The following is a 24,918-nucleotide window of genomic DNA, read 5'->3' on the forward strand; positions in this document are numbered from 1 at the left end:
CATTGAATAAAGCGCTGAGTAAACATACCAAACTGGCATCACTAAGTTGAGGGAACTTTGACGTAACAAACATCAGATTTTCAGAACAACCTATGCTTTGAATGGGTAGGGAGTTTTTATAGCTCACCTAAAGGAGAATGTGGTGGTCAGTAAAAAACTGTGAAGCTCAATTTTAAACCTGCTACTATTCTTGAATAGATGGAGGGAAGGTGATGACTGGGGCTGAATCAGACTGCCAGCCCCTCTGAGGCTGGCATTCCTCTGCAAATATAAACCGGAGATTCATCCCGCTGGATAACTGTCATAGCTGTCAACTACCAGCAGCTGGCTATGGCTGGCTTCCAGGGTCCTATATAGTTTCCTCTGAGGTAAATGAAAAAAAGAACAAAATGCATCCCAGTCAGACATTTTTTTTTCATCAAATGTTTTAAATGCACTTTTAATTTTGTGTTAGATTTTATGTATGCTATTAATTGTAACAGTCTGAACTGTTCCAAGCTGAGATTGGAGGATGGGAAAACATGCATGGGGATTGAGCATCTGACAATTTTTTTCTCTTCTTTTATTAAGAAAACACATTTTTTTCCCCCAGCTTGGTAATATATTAATACATGCAGTGTTGCTTTTCTATCACGTGTAACCAGCTGATAGTGCTTGGCAACCTGTTGTTGCCAACAGGTGTAATATTCAAGCAATGTCATCTCAAAAAGAAAAAAAAATTCATTCACACTAGATTTTTTGTAACTGACATGGGTCAGAAAAAATCGTGGTATTTGGAAGTTGAAGTACAGTATTGCTCCATAGTGTATCTATTTATAAATTGGGCCCCAGAAGAAGTTTTCAGCTAATGCAACATGAGCAGGGAGCCTGGTAAGCAAGGTTTTATTCCTGTAGCTAATAAATCCATCCATCCATCCATCCATCCATCCATCTTCTTCTTATCCAGGGCCAGATAGCGGGGCCAGCAGCCTAAGCAGAGAAGCCCAGACCTCCTTCTCCCTAGTGTAACCCATATTTAAGGATGGCTTGGATAAAATGTAAAAGAGGGACCATTAATCTTAGCAGTTACACTCTGTTTATGGTGAATAAGCCACAGGTGCAGCAGTTAAAGGGTTAACTGCTGTGGAGTAGACGTGAGTTGCTCTAAGCCAATGAGCTGCTGAGACGTGGTGCAAGGCCCTGCCCACCATCTCCGTCTGAGAGAGCACAGGCTTTTCCTTGGCCGTTTCTCAATTCTCAAGTACGCGAGTACGTACTCGCGTTCTCGGTGAGTACGTACCCGCCGAGAACGCGAGCACGGACTCGCGATATGTACAATTGGAACACCTGTGTACATGATGATGTCACAGGTCCGGAGTTTTTACTGCCGTCCCCTCTTAATTTAACTGTGAGTAACATGTTATGAAGCTTAACTGTAATCACAGCCAAACCGGTTTACTCAGGAACAAATAAAACACTGAAATAAACCAAACATTAACATTTAGAAGTGATCTAAGTGACTTATATATCATTTTTAACCTCAGTAGTGAAACCTCTATTAATAAAAATAGTGTACATGTACATACGTGTACATACCTTAATAAAAACAAGCAGGTGAGATGTTAGAACGCTTTTATTTCTATTTTAGTGGACACTCAATACTATAGACAGCTGCTGGGGTTTCTTTAACCTGAGTAGTGAGAAGACCGCGAGCGGGGGGGGGGGGGTTGAAAACGATGTGCCGGGAGTCCGCTGTTGAGTTTTGGACGAAATGCATTCTGGGATATTTAGCTGTACCAAGTCCACACCGATGCATGCTCGATAAAACGGGCGGAGCGAGAACACATCTGGGACTTTTTCGCGTTCTCGGCTTGATGCGTACTTCGAATTGGAACAGTACTTGGTCTCCAACTGATGACGTATCACGAGTACACGAGAACGCAAGTATGCACAAGTACGCATATTGAGAAATGCCCCTTCTCTCTCTCGCGAACCCTTCATGAGCACGCTAGCGAGGAAAAAGACAGCGATTTACTGAGACGAGGTAGGGGAAAAGAGTAATATAAACGGGAGAGTTAGCACTCGCCGCTTATGAAAGATCGTTTTATATGTATGTGTACTGCTAAGACAAGTAACTAGCTGGTTCGTTTTTACATTGTTTGGTCGACGAAGGTCGGGAGTTAGAGACGACGCCAATTCATCATTCCTGCGCCATCTCGCGCTGCTCCGCCTTTCTTTTCTGAGATCGGTGAGCTAAGTATTTTAATAGTTCATTGTTTATCTGCACTTTTCATGAGTTCTTTGCAAGCAGAATGTTCCAGTGTTTATTGGATAATTGTTTAAAAATATTTTGTGGAAAACTTTATTCAATCTACTGAAAAACAGCATTTGAAGCAAATGCAGAGTGTGTGTTTTACTGTTTATTTTCATTTTGTAGCATGGCTAACGTTGCAAATAATACATTTTAGGTGATAGTGAACTGTGATTATATGAGAACTTAATATGTCCTATGACACTGTCGTTGACAGGTCAGGTTTTTTTTGTGTTTCCCTTTGTATCTTCCTTTTGATGCATTGCAACGGATCCTGTAATCGATGGCGAGCCAACCCCGTTGAAGGACCAATTGACTTTGTTCTGTGCTGCACAGCAGAGTGTGGTAGGCCAGCTGCAACAAAACAAAAACACACCACGCCACTTTGAACTTACTGTTCCCTTTCTTCACACACATCCCCCTGGACTTACGGACGGTTTATTTTAAGGACTTTTTACGGACTCTATACATCCCATGAACAGGAAGGGAAGTGGGTGTGGGCGGCTGGATTTCTTTTTCCAGCTTAATGGTTGTTGCACCTTGTTTACAAAGTCTATGAAGTTACAAACAAATGTTGCCATTTGGATTTTGCTAATTGATATTGTGGTTCATTTTGAAAGTGAACTTTGTACATTTAGAAGGGTGCACCCAGGTAAGGTTTTTTTAAAGTGATTACTGTGATTGTACCACAGGGTTGTCACTGAGGAAAATACTGGTACCAAAAACAGAGACTTTTATTTATAATGTTTTGTATGTTTGTAATTTTCTTTCTTTTGTTTCTGGATGACTAAAAATACAAAGCCGGCATTTTTCAAAACTCACAGTTGCCTGAGTCTCATTCAGTTTGCCTCTCCTGTACATAGCCGAACCTACTGGTCCAAATCATTGAGCTCTTTTGCATCAAATTTGGGTGAAGTACCTCTTAGAGTATTAGAGACACAGAAGTGTTACACTAGCCACCTCCTCCAGCTTGTCCGGGGGAACACCAAGGTGTTCCCAGCCCAGCCAAGAGATATAATCTCTTCAACGTGTCCTGGGTCTGCCCCGGGGCCTCCTCCTGGTGGGACATGCCCAGAACACCTCACCCAGGAGGCGCCCAAACCACCTCAACTGGCTCCTTTTGATGTGGAGGAGCAGCGGCTCTACTCTGAGCACATGCCAGATCACTGCAGCCACAGCACCAATCTGTCTGTTGATCTCCCGCTCCCGTCTCTTGTGAACAAGACCCCGAGATACTCGTCCCTGATCCAGAGTGGGCATCCTTTTCCAGCTGAGGACCATGGCCTCAGATTTGGAGGGGCTGATTCTCATTCCCACCGCTTCACACTCAGCTGCGAACCATTCCAGTGCGAGCTGGAGGCCACCACCTGATGAAGCCAACAGAACCACATCATCTGCGAAAAGCAGAGATAAAATTCTGAGACCATCCAAGTAAAAGCCTTCCGCCACTCGGCTGACCCTCGGGTAAAGAGAGGGGCTGTGCTGTCAACTGATCACCACCTGGTGGTGAGTTGGATCAGATGGCGGGGAGGATGCTGGACAGACCTGGCGCGCCTAAACATATTGTCATGGCTACTGGACGGACTCACGCACAGACAGAGTTCTTTCCACACAAAAGAAGACAATTTATTTACAATGGGGAACACTTCAGTGCTATACATATGTACAGTGAGTTGAGGGGGGGGGCAGGGGCCCAGGAAGAGGGGGTAATCCACACACACACTTCCTCTTCAGCACAGTCACCGCCACAGCTCCTCCGCACACACTCACTCCTCTTCAGCCGCACTCGCTCCAAAACTCCACTCACGCCGCCACTCACCGCCGCCACACATAGGAAGGGTCCGTAATCTGGTCCAGAAGGGGGATATCTACTCACAGAATACAACAGTTAGTTTCACAGGTGAATATACACAGGGAGATCTTTTGATGAAGCTGAGAGCACAAACTCAGGAGATTCAAAGTTCCAGCAGCAAGCTGCTCTGTGCCACTGCCTTAACCCTCTGGGGTCCAGGGTATAATTGGCCATTTTTGACTACTTTTGATTTTACCTTTATATTTCACCTTTAAAAACTGTTTATCTTGCCTTGTTTAGTATCATTATTTTCAGCAAAAACTTTAAATATCTGAAATTTTAGTTATTTTTTCATACTATATTAGCACAATTGATCTAAATTTAGACAAAAAATTCAAAATACGAGTAGAAAAAAGTTAAATTTTTTACTGTAAAACCCATAAACATGTCCAACAAATCATTTTCATAACTTGAAATGCAAATAGAAATTGTACATTTCTAAAAATTATGCACAAATTTGCGAACAACAAAGTTATATGGTACTATTTACCTAATGTCAAAAGAAAATTGTATATAATGTGATCAGCTACATGAAATGTATTCTTTTACTTATCACTAAGCAAATGTCTACGTGACTTTTCACCTAATAGCTTGTGTGATGAACTTATTCAGCTACTAACCGCTTCCTGTTTTCAGAGAACATTTAGACGTAGAGAAGAGAAACCTCAGCCCTTTTACGAGAACATACAGATGTAGAAAAGGGAAAAACCCGCTGCTCTGAGTGACGTTGTTATCTTTGTATCACACACACACACACACACACACACACACACACAGACAATCTTGTATAAATAAAGGACGCAGACAGTCATGAGGCGCAGGTCTTGCGTTCCATGACTGCCCCTCGTGAGTGAAAGATATCTGCAGTGTTTGTGTTTTCTAACTCAGGGGTCTCAGCTGAAGAACTACGGGGTGATTTAAAGAAATCCCCTGTCACCTAAAAATGCAGCCAAGGCCTCAGGCGTTTTTTTTTTTTTAATATAACCATTAAATCTATTTACAGAACAATCAGGTGTTCTGCATCAAATAAGAAGGCACACAAATTATTTGTGCCTGTTCAAAAAATAGTTTGTGTTCAGTATAAGACAGAGGAGAACACCACAGGCCTAAACCCTGCAGGTCTGACAGTAGGAGGTGTATCAGTCCTGTTTTCCATGTGGGAACAGCGTTTACACTGAAATCTGCCTTTGGTGGCTTTTTTGGAGCAAACATGACATTCAGCAGTATAACTGACACACAATACAAAACAATAACTACACAACACACTAACTATAGCCTCCAAACACACTAAACGTCACTAATGTCTCAATTATGAAAACTCGCTCTCTCTCTTTCTTTCGCTCGCCCGCTTTCTCTCGCGGGTGTCGCTCGTAAAACTGCCCCTTCTCCCTAAACAACCAAGTGCCACATGTTGCCATATCATTTTTTTGATTGGCTGACATGGTAAGCTTGAACACCAATAGGGAAGGGGTGTTTTTTCTTTTTCTTTTTTCACTCGCAAATGGAGAGTGTTTGATAGCGCTGTCTGTAGAAAACCCCGTTTTTACCGTTTCTTCCCGCTGTAAAAACCACTGTTTTGGTCAGAAAAAAACATTGAGTGTATTTTTTATCATAACTCTGGTTTTACGTGGCCCATTGACACAATTCAAAAACTTGTATATAGTTTGAAGTCTGCACTTTAGACCCAAGTTGAAATGGAGACTCTGAGTCACTGCATCTTGTAGCTGTGTCATCTTAAATTGGTGGTGTGATTTTAACGCGCCAGTGCGTCCGTCGACCCCAGAGGGTTAAATGGCAGCTGCAGAAATCAGCCAGATCAGCAGCAGGTAGTGACAATCACACAGGTGCGTGGGCCAACGAGCTCTGCCCAGGCAGAGAGGAGGAGAAAAAACAACGCCAAAACGTGTAACCACTGTGAGCCAGCCAGAGAGACACGGGGACCATGACACATATAGTGAGGGTACGCTCGGAACACCTGGCAGAGGCCCCAGTCCGCGAGATCTTGAACGCACACCTCCGGCAGAGCTTCAACAGCACTCCGAGGGAGACTGGGGACATTGAGTCCGAATGGACATGGCCAGCACCTCCATTGCCAAAGCCAAGTCAATTCAATTCAATTCAATTCAATTCAATTTTATTTATTTATATTGCGCCAAATCACAACAAAAGTCGCCTCAAGGCGCTTTATATTGTACAGTAGATAGCACAATAATAAATACAGAGAAAAACCCAACAATCATATGACCCCCTATGAGCAAGCACTTTGCGACAGTGGGAAGGAAAAACTCCCTTTTAACAGGAAGAAACCTCCGGCAGAACCAGGCTCAGGGAGGGGCGGGGCCATCTGCTGCGACCGGTTGGGGTGAAAGAAGGAAAACAGGATAAAGACATGCTGTGGAAGAGAGACAGAGATTAATAACAGATATGATTCGATGCAGAGAGGTCTGTTAACACATAGTGAGTGAGAAAGGTGACTGGAAAGGAAAAACTCAATGCATCATGGGAATCCCCGGCAGCCTACGTCTATTGCAGCATAACTAAGGGAGGATTCAGGGTCACCTGGTCCAGCCCTAACTATATGCTTTAGCAAAAAGGAAAGTTTGAAGCCTAATCTTGAAAGTAGAGATAGTGTCTGTCTCCCGAATCCAAACTGGAAGCTGGTTCCACAGAAGAGGGGCCTGAAAACTGAAGGCTCTGCCTCCCATTCTACTTTTAAATACTCTAGGAACAACAAGTAGGCCTGCAGTGCGAGAGCGAAGTGCTCTAATAGGGTGATATGGTACTACAAGGTCATTAAGATAAGATGGGGCCTGATTATTTAAGACCTTGTATGTGAGGAGCAGGATTTTGAATTCAATTCTGGATTTAACAGGAAGCCAATGAAGGGAAGCCAAAACAGGAGAAATCTGCTCTCTCTTTCTAGTCCCTGTCAGGACTGTTGCTGCAGCATTTTGGATCAGCTGAAGGCTTTTCAGCGAGTTTTTAGGACATCCTGATAATAATGAATTACAGTAGTCCAGCCTGGAAGTAATGAATGCATGAACTAGTTTTTCAGCGTCACTCTGAGACAGGATATTTCTAATTTTAGAGATGTTGCGCAAATGGAAGAAAGCAGTCTTACATATTTGTTTAATATGTGCGTTGAAGGACATGTCCTGGTCAAAAATGACTCCAAGGTTCCTCACAGTGTTACTGGAGGCCAAGGTAATGCCATCCAGAGTAAGAATCTGCTTAGATACCATATTTCTAAGATTTTCAGGGCCAAGTACAATAACCTCAGTTTTATCTGAATTAAGAAGCAGAAAGTTAGCGGCCATCCAGGTCTTTATGTCTTTAAGACATTCCTGCAGTTTAACTAATTGGTGTGTGTTACCTGGCTTCATGGATAGATAGAGCTGCGTGTCATCTGCATAGAAGTGAAAATTTATGCGATGTCTTCTAATGATGCTGCCTAAGGGAAGCATGTATAATGTAAATGCACTGAGCTGCGGCCACAAGGTGGTTGGTGCCTGTCGTGATGGTAATCCCCGAACCAAATGGTGGACACCAGAGGTGAAGGGAGCCATCAGGCTGAAGAAGGAGTCCTATGAGGCTTGGCTAGCCTGTGGGGCTTCGCAGGCAGGTGATAGGTACCAACAGGCCAAGCAGAATGTGGCTCAGTTAGTGGCTGAAGAATAAAATTTGGTGTGGGTGGAGTTCAGACAGGAAAAAGACTTTTGGAGTGCCTCGAAGAGCTTCTGGCAAACCGTCAGGTGACGCAGGAGGGTAAAGTGGTGCTCTACCTGCACTGCGCTGCTGACTTCAACTGAGAACATTGTTGGGCGGCGGAAGGAATACTTCGAAGACCTCCTTAATCCCCCTGGGACATGGAGGAAGCAGAATCTGGGGACGAGGGGGGTGACTTGCCAATCTCTGTGGGCGAGGTCACTGTGGCAGAGCCCCTGGGGTGGATGAGGTCCGCCCCGAGTTCCTGAAGGCTCTGGATGTTGTAGGGTTGTCCTGGTTGATACCCCTCTACAATGTTGCGTGGAGATTAGGGACGCTACCTTCTGGATTGGCAGATCGGGGTGGTGTTTCCCATCTTTAATAAAGGGGACCAGAGGGTCTGTACCAACTACAGGGGAATAACACTCCTCAGCCTCCCTGTGACAATCTATGCCAGGGTGCTGGAGGGGGGGACCCTGTGTTAGTTAAACCTCGGATACAGGAGGAACAATGCGGTTTTCGTCCTGTCGTTTCCATGGAATTTATTGCTAAATGACTTGAATTTCAGTAATTTAAGTTTATGGCATAAAGCATATGTGTGTCATTAACTCCCAACATAATGATGTGTGGCAAAAGAGATATGCTTTTGATTAGTCACTTCAATCCTTGGAAATCTAGACTAAAGGCTGACACACTTGAGAGGGATTATAGACACTTAATGCTTGCTAGGAAGTTTAAGACAAGATTACTACCTTCATCGATGGATCCATTGACTGTGATTTTTCCATCTTTGTGCATTTAAGCAGAAGTGTAAATGGAAGGGCTGTTTCTCCTTACATTTCATAAAATCCATGATAATAATAACCAAGATGTACACGCCCTTTGTCGTGTCCTATATGTAAGCCAGTGTTCTACAAAAGACAGAAAAAAGGAGGAAAAAAGAAAGTAATGGAAGTAGAAGTAAAAATGAGGATGCCTGTGAATGCATGCCAACAGGCAACTCCAACATTTCACACGCACTTAAAAACTGAAGTTTGTATCTCACAGGTCAGAAAAACATGAATATACACAAATTCTTACCTGAATAGGTTAAAACTATTTTAACCTGTCAGACTAACCTTACTCACCCTTACCTTTATCTTATTATCACCATTGCTTTTATTCTCTTACCTACAAATATAATCCACAACTGTGAAAGCAGTTTACATATACACTGTGTTGTTGTCAGATGAGAACTGAGAAAGCCACTTATTGCAGTAGAATGCAGCAAACCATCTTTGCCAATTAATTAAATAGCCCTTACAACTAGGGGACCATGTAAGAAGGGTTTTTGTTTATGCCTAAGTCCTGTCAGTTCTATGCAGCATATACCTGTGATTCAGTGTGAAGTAATGCATTAAGACCTGTGGGAGTGGGAATAAGCCCACTGCGGCATGAAGGTTTTTCCTGATCCTGTGTATTTGCTGCCCACCTGTCAATAACATTACAAACACCTTCACCCATATAGACAGTTTTCAAGTGAGCTCCAAATTTTTCATTCTGCATATTTGTACAGGAGTGCAGTGAATTCACTCTTCAAACAAAACACACACACACACACACACACACACACACACACACACACACACACAACAAATATCCCGGGCTTGAATGATAAAGATTGCCATATATATTTGGATACTGACTTGTGTCAGTAAACAATTTTTTTTTTACCTGTTTACTAAAACATGTTTCTTGGACCAAGCAAAACTGGTTAGAAACATATTCCAATTAAAGTTATATACTGGACATGGACATGATGCGTAGACCCTCAGGTTTCATTTGAGGGTATCCACATTCAAACTGAATGAAGGGTTTAGGAGTTTCAGCTCCCTAACATGTGCCACCCTCTTTTTAAAGGGACCAAAAGTAACTGGACAGATGACTCAAAGGCTATTTCATAGGCAGCTGTGACCAGTTCCTGCATTATGTCATTATCAGTTAAGCAGATAAAAGGAATGCAGTTATTTGAGGTGTGGAGTTGACATGCTTGCATGTGGAAGATTTTGCTGTGAACAGCAGTCGGTCAAAGAAGCTCTCCATGAAGGTGAAAAAAGTCATCCTTAAGCTGAGAAAACAGAAAAAAATCTATCTGACAAATTGCTACAACATTAGGAGTGGCAAAGTCTACAGTTTGGCACAGCCCGAGAAAGAACGAAAGCACTGTTGAACTCAGCAATGCAAAACAAACCTGGACGTCCACAGAACACTTGGTGGTAGATGATTGCAGAATCATTTCCATGGTGATGAGCAAACAACAGTCCCCAGAAGATAGGCATATTAATATCCAAGTCTACCATAAAGACGCATGAAAGGAAATACACAGGGTTCACTGTAAAGTGCAAGCCACTCACAAGCCTCAAGAATAGAAGGCTAGATTGGACTTTGCTAAAAAGCATCTAAAAAAGCCAGCACGGTTCTGGATAAACATTCTTTGGAGAGATGAAACAAAGATTAACTTAAACCAGAATGATAAGAGATAGAGAGAATGGAGAAGGTGTGGAACATCTAATGATCCAAAGCATATCACATCATAGAAAAGAGAGAGCATATTTCTCCTGTTTTGGCTTCCCTTCATTGGCTTCCTGTTAAATCCAGAATTGAATTCAAAATCCTGCTCCTCACATACAAGGTCTTAAATAATCAGGCCCCATCTTATCTTAATGACCTTGTAGTACCATATCACCCTATTAGAGCACTTCGCTCTCACTCTGCAGGCTTACTTGTTGTTCCTAGAGTATTTAAAAGTAGAATGGGAGGCAGAGCCTTCAGTTTTCAGGCCCCTCTTCTGTGGAACCAGCTTCCAGTTTGGATTCGGGAGACAGACACTATCTCTACTTTCAAGATTAGGCTTCAAACTTTCCTTTTTGCTAAAGCATATAGTTAGGGCTGGACCAGGTGACCCTGAATCCTCCCTTAGTTATGCTGCAATAGCTGTAGGCTGCCGGGGATTCCCATGATGCATTGAGTTTTTCCCTTCCAGTCACCTTTCTCACTCACTATGTGTTAACAGACCTCTCTGCATCGAATCATATCTGTTATTAATCTCTGTCTCTCTTCCACAGCATGTCTTTCATCCTGTTTTCCTTCTTTCACCCCAACCGGTCGCAGCAGATGGCCCCGCCCCTCCCTGAGCTTGGTTCTGCCGGAGGTTTCTTCCTGTTAAAAGGGAGTTTTTCCTTCCCACTGTCGCCAAAGTGCTTGCTCATAGGGGTTCATATGATTGTTGGATTTTTCTCTGTATTTATTATTGTGCTATCTACTGTACAATATAAAGCGCCTTGAGGCGACTTTTGTTGTGATTTGGCGCTATATAAATAAAATTGAAATGAATTGAATTGAATATTTAAAACATGGCAGAGGCAGTGTAATGGCCCGGGGGTGCATGGCTGCCAGTTGCACTGGGACACTGGTGTTTATTGATGATGTGAGACAGGACAGAAGCAACCGAATTAATTCTGAGGAGTTCAGAGACACACTGTCTGCTCAAATCCAGCTAGATGCAGTCAAACTGATTTGGCTGTGTTTCTTAATACAGACAGACAATGACCCAAAACATACAGCCAAAAACAATCCAGGAGTTTATTAAAGCAAAGATGTGGAATATTCTTGAATGGCCAAGTCACCTGATGTCACCGTTCGCTTAAGACTCAGGCGCAGAACTTTGGAGCTTGAGATGAACACAGTTTCACCAGGTGTATTTACAGACAGTGCGGGAAATAGTGCTATATACAATGGTGACAGGGGTAAGGGCTCCAGGGGAATCCAAAGTGTGGAGGACAAGAGGGAAAACGCACACTCTTCTTCGACCACTCACTGCTCACTGCCAGCCATTCGCCAATCACTCACAACAAGGAATACACTGATGCGAGTCACGTAAGGATCCAGCGATGAATAGCTGCCATCCCATGGCTTAAATGCTGACAGTGCCAATGAGGCTCAGGTGTTTCCTCTTCATGGTTTTGTGGACCCAGGGTGTGAACCTGCAATGAGTTCTGCCCCAGCGAGAGAGGGGTCGAAAGAGAGAGCGAGAGACAATAATGCTACTGGCCCGGTGATCTTAACCCAACTGAGCATTTCACTTGTTGAAGACTAAACTTCAGACAGACAGGCCACAGTGAGTTGTGGCCTGTCAACAAACAGCAGGTGAAATGCACTGCTGTAAAGGCCTAGTAGAGCTTTTAAAAGAAGGAATCTGCAGCACCTGATGATGTCCATGAGTTCCACACTTCAGACCGTCATCGCCAGCAAAGGGTTTTCAACCAAGTACTAGAAATGAATGTTTTCTTCTTTTTTTAAAAAAATTGAATTTGTTCAATTACTTTTGAGCCCCTGAAATGAAGGGATTGTGTTTAAAAATGTCTTTAGTTCCTCACATTTTTATGAAATTGTTTTGTTCAACCCCCTGAATTACAGCTGAAAGTCTGAAATTCAACTGCATCTGATTTGTTTCATTTAAAATTCATTGTGGTAATGTACAAAACCAAAATTACAAAAAACTTGTCTCTGTCCAAATATATATCTTACACACTGCTGTTATGTGCTGGATTGTCTCAGGGCATCTTTGCAGATCCTGCACTCGGGGTCTTGCCTGGTATGGTAGACCCAGACTCTATGGATCTTCTGCTTGCAGCTCATTCCTGTGCTGTCTTTCTGTTCAGCATTGAAGTAAATAAAAACTAATGATCAATATTACTGATCATAAAACCTACTGGCAAGTTATGAATGTTACCTTAGCTTTATTCCTTCTGAAGCACTATGTCTATAAACCTACAAAATGATACATGAAGATACTGCAATTAGTTATCAAAGTGAAGGTTAAACTTCAGTTTGTATTGGTTCTGTCCACAGTTTGAGCATTTTGGGGTTGCCAGGTGTTATTGCTACTTAGTTTTACTTTTTTAGCATCTCTAAAGTCCTTCACCTCTTCATGAAAGGGAGGTATGAGGGAACAGGAGTGTGAGTAGCCCTCTGTTGATGCTTTTCATTTTTCAGTTTTGTGTGAAAAGTTTTATTCTTTTCTTTCTTATATTTATAATTCCAACCTTGCTGATGAAAGGATTTTTCCAACATAAAACAACACAACAAGAACACAAGGGGAAAATATCTACGCCCATGTTTGGGACATTATAATTTCATCAATGCAGATCTGCCAAAAGATGATGGAGCAATCATGTGATTAGTCCAATCTCCTGTGGCTCCCTGTTTGATTGCAACTTTTGTGTTCCTGCTGCTGTCCTTAATAAAAGCCACGGGACACCCATTAGCAGTTGCTTCTCTTTATTTTACTTTTTTTGTCTTTTTATCAATGAATATAAGTCCTTTACATATAAATCCTCCAGCAACTATTCACCAACTGGTCATGGAATACACAGAATAGAATAGAATAGAATAGAATAGTTTGTTCACAAACACTTAATAAATGAAAAATTAGCTGCTACTAAGCATTCATTAACAGTGTAGAATTATTGCTATGTGCATTTTAGCTATGATGTCCCATATCCTTGCCCCAAGGAGCCACATCTGTTTTAGTGGAATTAGGACCTCCACAATATTAAAGAGATTTTTATTTTTATTTATTTTAGTGTTGCAGGTGATCGATTGTGGATGTTTTTAACCCGAGGCAGTTATTGATTTTTGCTTTGAAAGTTTCCTCCTTTATGGCAGTTGTGAAAAAAAAGGTTAAGGTCATGTTTCAGGTGTTGAAGACAAGAAGTACATCTAAGCAGGCTAGCCGGGACAAACTCATTGCAGAGATTCCTGAACAGGCCATAGAGGAGATCATCTCCATCAGGAGTTGTGTAGGTGTCTGTGCAGTTTTTATTCAGAAGCTGCAGCTGCAAGTTTGACACCACATGAACGAAGAAACTGTGAACAATCATTGAAACATGTAGAAATGTTACTGAATCTCTGGCATGTTTAAGGAATTCAGTCTGAAGTTTCTCTGAAAATAGGAAACTTGCTTCACTGTGCTCCCTTAAACTAAAGAAATATATATATATATTTAAAAATTCTCAAAAAAGAAAAAGTAGAGCCTCTATTTATGATAAAAACTTACTGCTGCAGATGTGTTCTTGACTGTGTGTGCATTGGTGGGCCTCACCAGCTCTCACACATAAAGTGATTCAGCATATCAGGAATTCATTTTCGAGTGTCTCTATGTGTATCAGCCCTGAAGACAGTGGTGAAGGACACAGATCAGCAATTAGACAACATGGGATCAAACAGCAGTGCAGTGCAGAACTGGAAAGGCAACAATGTGCAAATAAACATAAATGTGTATAAAACATACTTAGTTAAAGTTTATGGATATAAATTTAATTGTGTTCTTTTTATGAGCAGGACAGTAAACAGTCAATGGCTAATGTAAAGTGAGACCTTCAGATGAGACACAAAAAGAACTAAAAAAACCCCACAAGTGCAATCAGGATATAACTTTATAATTTATTTGAGCCTATGCACCTGATAGGAATGTTCTTGTAGATCAGTGTGTCTCTAATAATACAACTAAAATTTCAGGCTGGGTCAAAAAAACACATAATGCAAACAGAATATTTAAACGCTGTGAGGAATAATTAAGAAAGTGCATGTGGGTGAGCAGAGAAAATCAAGAAGTGATATGGTGGGGAGAAAAGCAGGTGAAGTGTTTTATAGACTAGTGTCTGAACTTTACATCCATTCAAAACCTACAAACAGCACAATGACAACCAAAGCAAGCAATGCCAGGAAAGCGTCAGAATAACTTTTGAAGAGGCTCTATGTAGTGACATTTGCACTGCAAAGGCCAAAAAAGGAGGAAAAAAAGCATAGAGTTTGGCTGAGATCCTGGATAGAAAGGCATGTGGGATTGTAGAGCCTACAGGGAAACTGGAGTTCAGCCTGTTTGGAAAAACAAAGTTCTTGGTTGGTCCAAAAGAGGTGTGAAGCTTTGTGTTTTTAAAATTCAAACAAAATCCTGTAAAATGTTAAATCGCCTAACTGTTGGCCCTTTATATCATAGCTAAGTGGTAATATGCACCGTAGTCCCGTAATTGCACTGTCATTCTTATTCTTCTGTTTTATGATTTTTCTTTCTGATTTTCTCTTCTACTTTATTTTAATTTAGATACTTTTTAAAAAAAACTTTTTTAAAGGAGCCCTGAATTCTTAAGCAGGTACTTAGTGCTAATAGTGTTAGTAGTACATTTCTTGAATGTATGCATTACTATATACAGTGTGACCTCAGATTTTACAGGAGCCACTCTCCCAGTTTGGAGTTTTAGTCACTAGCTGCTATTACCAGTGGAACTACTTTGGACATTGCTTTCCACATATGTTCCAATTGTTCATTTAGGCCCCAGAGGGCTGGAGGTCAGTGTGAGAGATTTCACCACATAAAACTAAAGCTGCCAGGAAAAAAAACCAAAATCTCAATCTTCTCAATCTTGTGCTTGTTCTTTCTGATATTGTCGTCATCTGGGATTGACGCTGCTGTCTTTTTCTCCTTGCTAACCAGCACTATGTCTGGTTGGTTAGCCACGAGCTAGTCAGTCTGGAGCTCAAAGTCCCAGTTGATCTCAGGCCTGTCATTCATGACTACCTTTGGGCATGTGTTCCACTGGGACTCAGAGTTTTGTAATCCGTAAACGGCACAGATGTTTCTGTACACTATCCCAGCCACTTGTTTCTGTGCAAACTGTCCAAGCTTCCATGTTACATCCTGCTGCGATGTGCTTGACCATCTCAGAGGTACATTTAAAATATTTTATTGTATATTCATCCACTGAGACTGAAATCAAAAGAGATTGCAAGTGCAAATGATTTTTGTTAGAAATGTGATTCTGATTTTTGAAGCTCCTTCCATTCACAATTATTGGAGTGTTCATTTGGGATCAATTTTTTATTGGAACAAATTTCATAGAGAGACAGGCTCTGTGGGCTTTGTGGTCATTTTTTCCCATGATCTGATTGAGTGCATTGTATGACTTCTTTTTTATCATCAGCTGCTATCTGATCAAAGCTTCGGCCATAATTACACTGTATCATATATAGTGTAGTGTCTGTGCAAAGTAATTCAGGTAAACTGAATGCTGTTGAATATTTAAAGTGCTCCTTCAAAGGCATCCTTCAGATTGTGGCCAGGATGACGAGCCTTTTTTCCCCCCTTAACTTTATTGATACTATTAATTACTCTAATAAATTATCTGAATGCTTCCTCCACTAGAGCTTATGCAATATTTTTTTTTTTTTACATAAAGTATATACACAGGCTAATGTAGCTACTGATTTCCCATGGCCATTTTCTAACATATTCTATGACTCCAGCTGAGACTGGAACAAATTCATTTACTGTCAAATGTAGCTCGTGGCTTTATTTTGGATGTATTAACATCAATTATAACCTTTAAATCTCCACAGCAGGATTGGTATTACACTGGGCAGACAAAGGCATGGCAGAGCCAGACCAGGTAATAAACATTGCGCAAAAAATTCAAGTCAGGCAAAATAAATCAACAAGTACAAAAGAGAGATTTGCTTGTTCCAACCAGGAGCTGTGGGTTGACTCTGCTTCCACACTTCAAGCACTGTTTGATGGAAAATCTAGCTTGAAATGGCAACTATGAACGTATGCTGCTCACACACACACACACACCTACGCACACACACACATATACTGGCTGGCTGATTTGGGTTGTCACTGTGACAGAAGGATTACCTGTGACAGGGGCCACCTGAGTTAATGGGTCAGCAACCTGAAGTAGACACACAGAGAGAGGTTGTGTGTGTGTGTGTGTGTGTGTGTGTGCAGCATGTGTGCATGACAGAGATACACAGTGTCTGTCTCACAGTCACAGGAGCCCCCCTCCTTGCTTTATCCCTCCTGCTACTGTTTGACCAAGTTTGTAGTGATCTTCCCTCAGGGACAGCAAGACTTCACATGTTGCAGGTCTCATGTTTGGTGTACTTAATTATACCAAACTGCTTCTACAGGATGGAATAACAGGCGCAGTATTGTAATGTCTTGCATGATAAACTGTTATGTGCATTAGCACAGCTCTTATTTCACAGGCAACACCAGAGCCTTGGCATTTCAAGAACTTCAAATACTGCCAGTCTGTTGAAGGCGTTGGCCTATCAGAGATGGGAATGAAGTGCCCTTTGGTCTTATTTCAGTGACATGACAGATTATGGAAATACTGAGACAATTCTTAGTCACAACTCACCACACATGGATGCTTAAGGACCCATTAGCATCCCATTTAAACGCATCTATTTTGTGTTGGACTGATGTTGTTTCCTAAACTGAGTCAAGTTATTTTTGGTTTCTAAGCATTAATGAATCAAAGCAAATGTAAAATGTGAGTCAGAACAAAGTTTAAAACAGAAGTCCCAATTGGGACATGAATCATGGTCTCCCAATTGAGAACCTCAGCCAGTGTCATTCCTAGGGTTGCAAAGGGGCGGAAAATTTCCGGTAAATTTCCGAAAAGTTTCCGGTAAATTTCCATGGTAAGTTAAGCTTGGGAATTTTGGAAATATTCCATATTGGAAACTTTCCATGGAAATAATGGGAATTATGGAAATGAATGGGAATTTAGGAGAACTAACTGGGAATATATTATTTCCAAGCATAAATATAAACAGAAATCATAAGAAAACCTCCATGCAAAATGTTTTCAACAGATATTTCAACGGATTTATTTGTAAGTACAGTAGAATAGAACACGTTTCAATAACTTGTTTCATGGATGAATAAAAACAGAAATGTTGATTTCAATATTACCATCCCCTAACCCTGCTCATTCGAAAATGCCCCCTGTCCAAAAATCTCCACAAAGTCCCATTCAAAAGGTTAAACTTATCCTTCAAAACGTCCCATTAAACATGCAAATCTTCCTTCAAGCAATCCTCTTTTCTCATTTTTGCTCAGTCAATAGACTCTTCCTGGACCTCATCATCATCCAACAACATGTCCACTTCCTCAGCATCCAACTCTGAGTCTTCCTCTTCAGTGTCACTTTCCAGCCTTGTTGAGGATGGCTCTGTGTCAGGCTCAAAGAGCCGTAGGTTTGCCCGAATGCCGACCAGCTTTTCCACTCTCACATTTGTGAGTCTGTTGCGAACCTTTGTGTGGGTGTTCGCAAACAATGACCAGTTGCGCTCGGAGGCGGCTGATGATGGTGGGATTTGGAGGATGGAGGCTACAGGTGCAAGGGCCTCAGATTCACATAGTCCCTTCCACCAGGTGGCTGCAGATATGTGCTGGCATGACTGCCATATTCCATCCCCTTTCCAAAGGCCTTGCTTTGTTCGATACATTGCCAAACTGCCTAGAACTTTGCCTTTATCGAGACCCAGGTGGTCAGACATGGCTGTAATGACCGCATAGGCACTGTTGATCTCTTCCCCAGAAAGTATGCCCTTGTCATAATATTTGGGGTCCAGCATGTATGCTGCTGCATGCACTGGCTTCATGCAGAACTCCCTCCGCTGTTCCAATGACTTGACCACAGCCGTTTCCTCTGCTTTCAGTAGTAGGGAAGTGGGCAGAATTGTCTGGATTTCTTCTTTGAGTTCTGCAAAAAGGCACTGGACATCTGACAAGATGGCAGCATCCCCCTCTATCTTCGCTATTGCTGCTGCAATAGGTTTGAGGATTTTCTGACTGCTAGATACTCTTTCCCAGAACACATCATCCAAGATGACCTTCTTGATGTCACTGTCGATGCCTACAGACTGGGATATGGCCATCTCTTGCAGAGACTCCTTTCCCTCCAGAAGGCTGTCAAACATGACAACAACACCACCCCATCGCGTTATGCTGGGAAGCTTCAGTGTAGTACTCTTGTTCTTTTCCTTTTGCTTTGACAGAAATGTAGCGGAAGTTACTTGTTTGCCTTTAACATATTTCAGAACTTGCTTCGCTCTCTTATTCAGAGTGTCCATTGTTTTTAGTGCCATTATGTCTTTTAGGAGAAGATTTAGTGTATGGGCAGCACAGCCAATAGCAGTTATATGAGGGTAGGTCTCCACATCTGCCCAGGCAACCTTCATGTTGGCTGCGTTGTCAGTGACCAGTGCAAAAACCTTATCTGGTCCAAGGTCATTGATGATCACTTTGAGCTCATCTGCAATATATTGGCCTGTGTGTCTGTTTTCCTTTGTGTCTACACTCTTGTAGAACACAGGCTGAGGAGTGGTGATTATGTAGTTAATAATTCCTTGTCCCCTGATATTGGACCATCCATCAGAGATGACTGAAATACAGTCAGCTTGGTCAATGGTCTGTTTCACCTTTGCTTGAACTCGACTGAACTCTTCATCCAGTAGATGAGTAGACAATGCATGTCTGGTTGGGGGAATGTATGCTGGTCGGAGAACATTCAAAAATCTCTTCCAGTACACATTGGATGTCAGCATCAGGGGTGAGCCAGTTGCATAGACTGCACGAGCAAAACACTCATCTGCGTTTTTCTGGCTAGTGTCATCCATAAACTCAAAGAATCCTCTGATGCCAGAGGGACCAGGAGCTGATGAGTGGGTATCTGACTCTGATACAGCTGAAACAGATTCATTTTCCCCTTGAGTGGAACTCCTGGCTGCTGCATGTGTTGGGCCTTGAGGAATTTTTTTGCACTTTGCAATGTGCTGTTGCATTTTTGTGGCATTCTTCACGTACGTCTTATCACAATACTTACACATATATACAGATTTCCCTTGTACATTAGCTGGTGTAAAATGTCTCCACACATCAGATAGCGCACGTGGCATTTTTCTGTAAAATAAAACAAGAGCTTGTAAAAATGCTAATGCAATGCAAGAGATCGTAATAATACAATTGCAATATGATAATAAACAGATATAAATTGTAAGGCTAGCTAAACAACTGGAATGTAGTGATAGGATTTCCGGCTCTTTTAGAATAGAATAGAATAGAATAGAATTCAACTTTATTGTCATTGCACATGTCGCAGGTACAGGGCAACGAAATGTAGTTTGCATCCATCCAGAAGTGCTTTAGCCGTGATATAGATATATTACAATATATATTATCAATAATAGAGATGTGTAAGTATATTACAGAAATGGGTCTATTATGGTATGTTATAATGTACACGGTGTGAAGTATGTTATGAATATTCTATAACTATAAGTATGTACAGGCTGTAGTGAGTACAAGCTATGTACAGGCTATGAACAGGATATAAATATGAAATAAAAACTATACAGAAATCTGAGATATACAGTTATACAGAAATGTGAACTATGCAAGTTATAAACAGTTGTAGGATTAAAAATTATCATATGTACAGAATGATATTCACACAGAACTATACAGTAGTGCAGTTAAGATAATTGTGATAGTGATAAAGTGCTAGTGGTTGTGGGTGTGTGTATGTTCAGTCCATGAGTTTAACGTGGGTCAGATGTCAGGAGGCAGAGTTCAGGAGTCTGACAGCTGTGGGGAAGAAGCTGTTCCGGTACCTGGTGGTCTTAGTCCGGAGGCTCCTGTAGCGCCTCCCAGAGGGCAGGAGGGTGAAGAGTCTATGTGATGGGTGACTGGGGTCTTTGATGATTTTCCCAGCCCTTTTCAGACACCGCTTCCTGTAGATGTCCTTTATGGCAGGAAGTGGTGCTCCGGCGATGCGCTGGGCAGTTTTCACGACCCTCTGCAACGCCTTCCGTTCCGAGGCAGAGCAGTTCCCGTACCAGACTGTTATACAGTTGGTCAGGATGCTCTCGATGGTGCAGCGGTAGAAGTTCACCAGGATGTCTGAGGACAGGTGGTTCTTCCTCAGAGTCCTCAAGAAGAAGAGGCGCTGGTGAGCCTTCTTGACCAGCTTGGAGCAGTTGGTCGTCCAGGTGAGATCCTCGGAGATGTGGACTCCCAGGAACTTGAAGCTGCTCACACGCTCCACAGCCGTCCCCTTAATGTGGATGGGTGGATGTGGGTCAGCATTCCTCCTGTAGTCCACGATAAGCTCCTTGGTCTTCTCGGTGTTAAGCAGCAGGTTGTTTGTGTCGCACCACTCAGCCAGATGATCCACCTCTTCCCTGTAGGCGGTCTCATCGTTGTCGCTGATGAGGCCAATCACCGTGGTGTCATCTGCAAACTTAATGATGGTGTTGGAACCATCAGCAGGTCTGCAGTCGTGGGTGAAGAGGGAGTAGAGGAAAGGGCTCATCACACAGCCTTGTGGTACACCGGTGTTCATTGTGATTGTTGATGAGCAGCGGTTATCCAGTCGGACATGTTGAGGGCGGTTGGTCAGGAAGTCCAGTAACCATTTGCAGATGAGGGAACTGATGCCCAGGTCTGTCAGTTTCCTGATGAGTTGTGAGGGGTGGATTGTGTTGAATGCTGAACTGAAGTCTATAAACAGCATTCTGGCGTAGGTGTTGTTGTTGTCCAGGTGTGAGAGGACAGAGTGCAGTGCGATGGAGACTGCATCCTCTGTGCTCCTGTTCTGGCGGTATGCGAATTGGTGGGGGTCCAGGGTGGGGGGAGACAGGATTTGAAGTGTGCTAAGACCAGCTGCTCTAAGCACTTAGTGATGATGGGGGTGAGTGCTACTGGGCGGTAGTCATTGAGGCTAGATGGGTTGGAGTTTTTGGGTATCGGGACGATGGAGGTGGTTTTGAAGCAGGCCGGTACCACAGCGTGGGCCAAGGACAGGTTGAATATGTCTGTCAGGACTCCTGCAAGCTCCCCAGAACACGCTCTGAGAACTCGCCCGGGGATGCCATCAGGACCTGCAGCCTTGTGGACATTGATCCTGCTCAGCACCGCTCCTACATCGGTGGGGGAGAGAGTCAGAGGTTGGTGGTCTGGCGTCGTGTCTGTTTTGGTTGTGGTCGTGGGGTTCCCTCGCTCAAAACGAGCATAAAAGTTGTTGAGCTCGTTGAGGAAGGAGACATCAGAGGATGCGGGGGAGGGTTTGATGGTCCTGTAGTCTGTAATGGTCTGGAGTCCTTGCCACATGCGTAGGGGGTTCGAGTTGGAGAAGTGTTCTTCTACCTTCTTTTTGTAGTGGTGTTTGGCTTTTTTGATGCCCTTCTTTAGATTAGCCCTGGCTGTACTGTAGGCGTGTGCATCTCCTGACCTAAAAGCAGTGTTGCGGGCCTTCAGGAGGAGACGAGCATCCCGGTTCATCCAAGGCTTCTGGTTGGGGTACATGGTGATCCGTTTCTGGGTGGTGACACTGTCTGTGGTTTCGGAGATGTAATCCAGTACAGATGAGGCGTACTGGTCCAGGTCTGTGTTGGTGAACATATTCCAGTCCGTGTTTTTAAATCTGTCCTGGAGCACTGCGTCTGTCCCCTCTGGCCACACTTTAATTGTCCTCACAGTAGGTTTCACACGTTGGATGAGTGGTGAATACCTAGGTGTGAGGAACAGGGAGAGATGGTCCGATTGTCCAATGTGGGGGAGGGGTGTTGCTTTGTAGGCTCCAGCCAAGTTGGAATAAACATGGTCTAAAGTCTTGTCTCCTCTGGTGTGGCAGGAGACATGTTGGTGGAATCTGGGGAGGACTGTCTTTAAGTTGGTGTGGTTGAAGTCGCCAGCAACAATAAAAGCAGCCTCGGGGTGTTTATTCTGGTGTTTGTTAATGGCTGCAGAAAGTTCTTTCATGGCCAACCTAGCATTAGCGTCGGGGGGGATATATACTGCAGTGAGTATGATCGAAGTGAGTTCTCTGGGGAGATAATAAGGTCTGCATTTAACCATTAAAAACTCCGCATTAGGTGAGCAGTGACTCTCAGTAGTAGTGGAGTTCATGCACCAAGCATTGTTAATATAAATGCACAAACCTCCACCTCTGGTCTTGCCGGAGTCATCTGCTAGCCTGTCGGCTCGGTGTGTGTGGCATCCTGCTAACTCGATAGCATTGTCCGGGCAGCTGTTGTTCAACCATGTTTCGGTGAAAAACATGACATTTGAGTCCATAATCCGTCTGTTGTTAGTGATGGAGAGCCGTATCTCATCCATTTTGTTAGCCAGAGAACGGACATTGGCGAGGAAAATACTGGGTAAAGGCAGCCGATGTGGTGTTAGCTTTAGCTTAGCCCGTAGCCCTCCGCGCCTACCTCGCCTTTGTTTACGTTCTCGGCGCCGTCTGCGTGCACTTCCGCCCGGCAGGGGAGAGTGGGCAGCCTCCGGTGTTCTGGAGATCTCTGGGAAGAGTCAGAGATCGGCAATAAAACTGTTGGAGTTATGAGTCCAGATGTCCAGAAGCTCTTGTCTGCTGTAGGTCAGCAACGCACAGCAATTCTGGATGAATAATCCGGTTAAAAGTAGATAAAAAACCGCTAAATAGCAGATTCTAGAGAGACACTGAGCCTCGCGTTGTTCACGCGCCGCCATCTTGGTCGCATGCCAAGATGGCAGAGAGAACCGGCTCTTTCGGTTCGGCTCACTAAAAAGAGCCGGCTCTTTCGGCTCCAAACCAGCTCTTCAGGTTGTTTTGTTGCTTAAATTAATTTATTATTAACATTAATATAAAATTATGCACAAAATTAATTACTAATGTAAAAAAGTGGTTTATTTATATATGTTTATATATAAATATATGCGGTGGCCCCTAGAGACAAAACACGTACAAACTCCAAAACACATTTCTAGCATGAACTGAACTTCCAAAACAGAGCTACCTAGATCACTTAAATTACACAATTGAAAGCATGTGTGTATGGTTTGTGTATTTATACACAACATATTTATATATAATCAAATAATTTAAAAAAAATAAATGTTTTTTTACCTGTTACTACCACACACCAAATCCGGTCATTGGTACTTGCTGGCTTGTGTAGCCACTATGTAATAAAAGCTCAACACTGCGCCCTAGCATCCTGGAGCACTTCTGTTGTCTTTTGTACGTGTTTTGAGTTTTTATGTGCTTCTGAGTTTTTACGTGTTTTGGAGTTTGTACGTGCGTCAGAGTTTGTACGTGCTATGGAGTATTTATGTGTTTTGGAGTTTTTACGCGTTTCGGAGTTTGTACGTGCTTCAGAGTTTGTACGTGCTATGGAGTTTTTACGTGTTTTGGAGTTTGTACGTGCTTCGGAGTTTGTACATGCTTCAGAGTTTGTACGTGCTTCAGAGTTTTTACGTGTTTTGGAGTTTTTACGTGTTTCGGAGTTCGTATGTTTTTTGAAGTTTGTATGTGCTTCAGAGTTTGTACGTGCTATGGAGTTTTTACGTGTTTTGGAGTTTGTACGTGATTCGGAGTTTGTACATGCTTCAGAGTTTGTACGTGCTTCGGAGTTTTTACGTGCTTCGGAGTTTTTACGTGTTTTGGAATTTTTACGTGTTTCGGAGTTTGTACATGCTTCAGAGTTCGTATGTGTTTTTAAGTTTGTACGTGCTTTGTCTGTAGGGACACCGTAAATATACTTTTATTTATTCCACATAAAATGTAATAAATAAATCGTGTAATACAAAAACCAACTATTCACATTTCAACTTATAGCTATTTAAATTTTCAGCTTTTTACTTTGTGCAACAACACAAAACACTGCAAACCACAACACAATTAAATATAAATTAAAATATGAAAACAAAAAGAAGATGCATATTCTCTTTTATATGGACCTGCATGAATAAACTTTCTGAATCCTTTATCATGTTGTTAGGGTTCAATGTTGAGAGAAGAATCCATAAATAACCACAGATCCGGTCCAGTGTGCAATTAGACAGTATTTTAATAAACACATGTGTGAGTTCAACAACCCAATCAGTGTTGAACTGTCTTTACCATATTCAGACAACAGTTTTATAGGGTTAAGATAGTACAGCCCCCTTTTCTGTTGGTAGGCAGATTTAAACAAAGCATACGTCAGCCTAAACCACAAAATGTTCCATGAACTTTAACATAGTTTTAAAGAACATTGTCTTCGGGTCGGTGCTTCCCCTCAGCTAGTCTTCGCTGTTGCTCATATGGTGCACTTCCTCTAAGTACGTCGGCACACTTCTGTATTTCTGCCCTACCAAAATAGATCTACCATGGTGTGTATGTGTGTGTGCGTACACGTGCGAGGGCGCGTGCCT

General features: G+C 42.6%; 2 protein-coding genes across 2 annotated transcripts in view; both read right to left on the bottom strand.

The window, feature by feature from the left end:
- The window catches only part of LOC109199848 (uncharacterized), an 827,125-nt gene that overhangs the window by 336,261 nt on the left and 465,946 nt on the right, over positions 1-24,918 (bottom strand). The window lies entirely within an intron of this gene.
- On the bottom strand, positions 17,324-23,650 carry LOC112841655 (uncharacterized). Its single transcript, XM_025898747.1, has 2 exons — positions 23,630-23,650; positions 17,324-19,641 (listed from the first exon to the last, which is right to left on the bottom strand). Exon 2 carries the CDS (start codon positions 19,635-19,637, stop codon positions 17,793-17,795), a length of 1,845 nt encoding a protein of 614 aa, XP_025754532.1. The 5' UTR covers positions 19,638-19,641; positions 23,630-23,650; the 3' UTR covers positions 17,324-17,792.

Source organism: Oreochromis niloticus, linkage group LG15 (genome assembly GCF_001858045.2).
Source record: "Oreochromis niloticus isolate F11D_XX linkage group LG15, O_niloticus_UMD_NMBU, whole genome shotgun sequence".
Lineage (NCBI taxonomy): Eukaryota > Metazoa > Chordata > Actinopteri > Cichliformes > Cichlidae > Oreochromis > Oreochromis niloticus.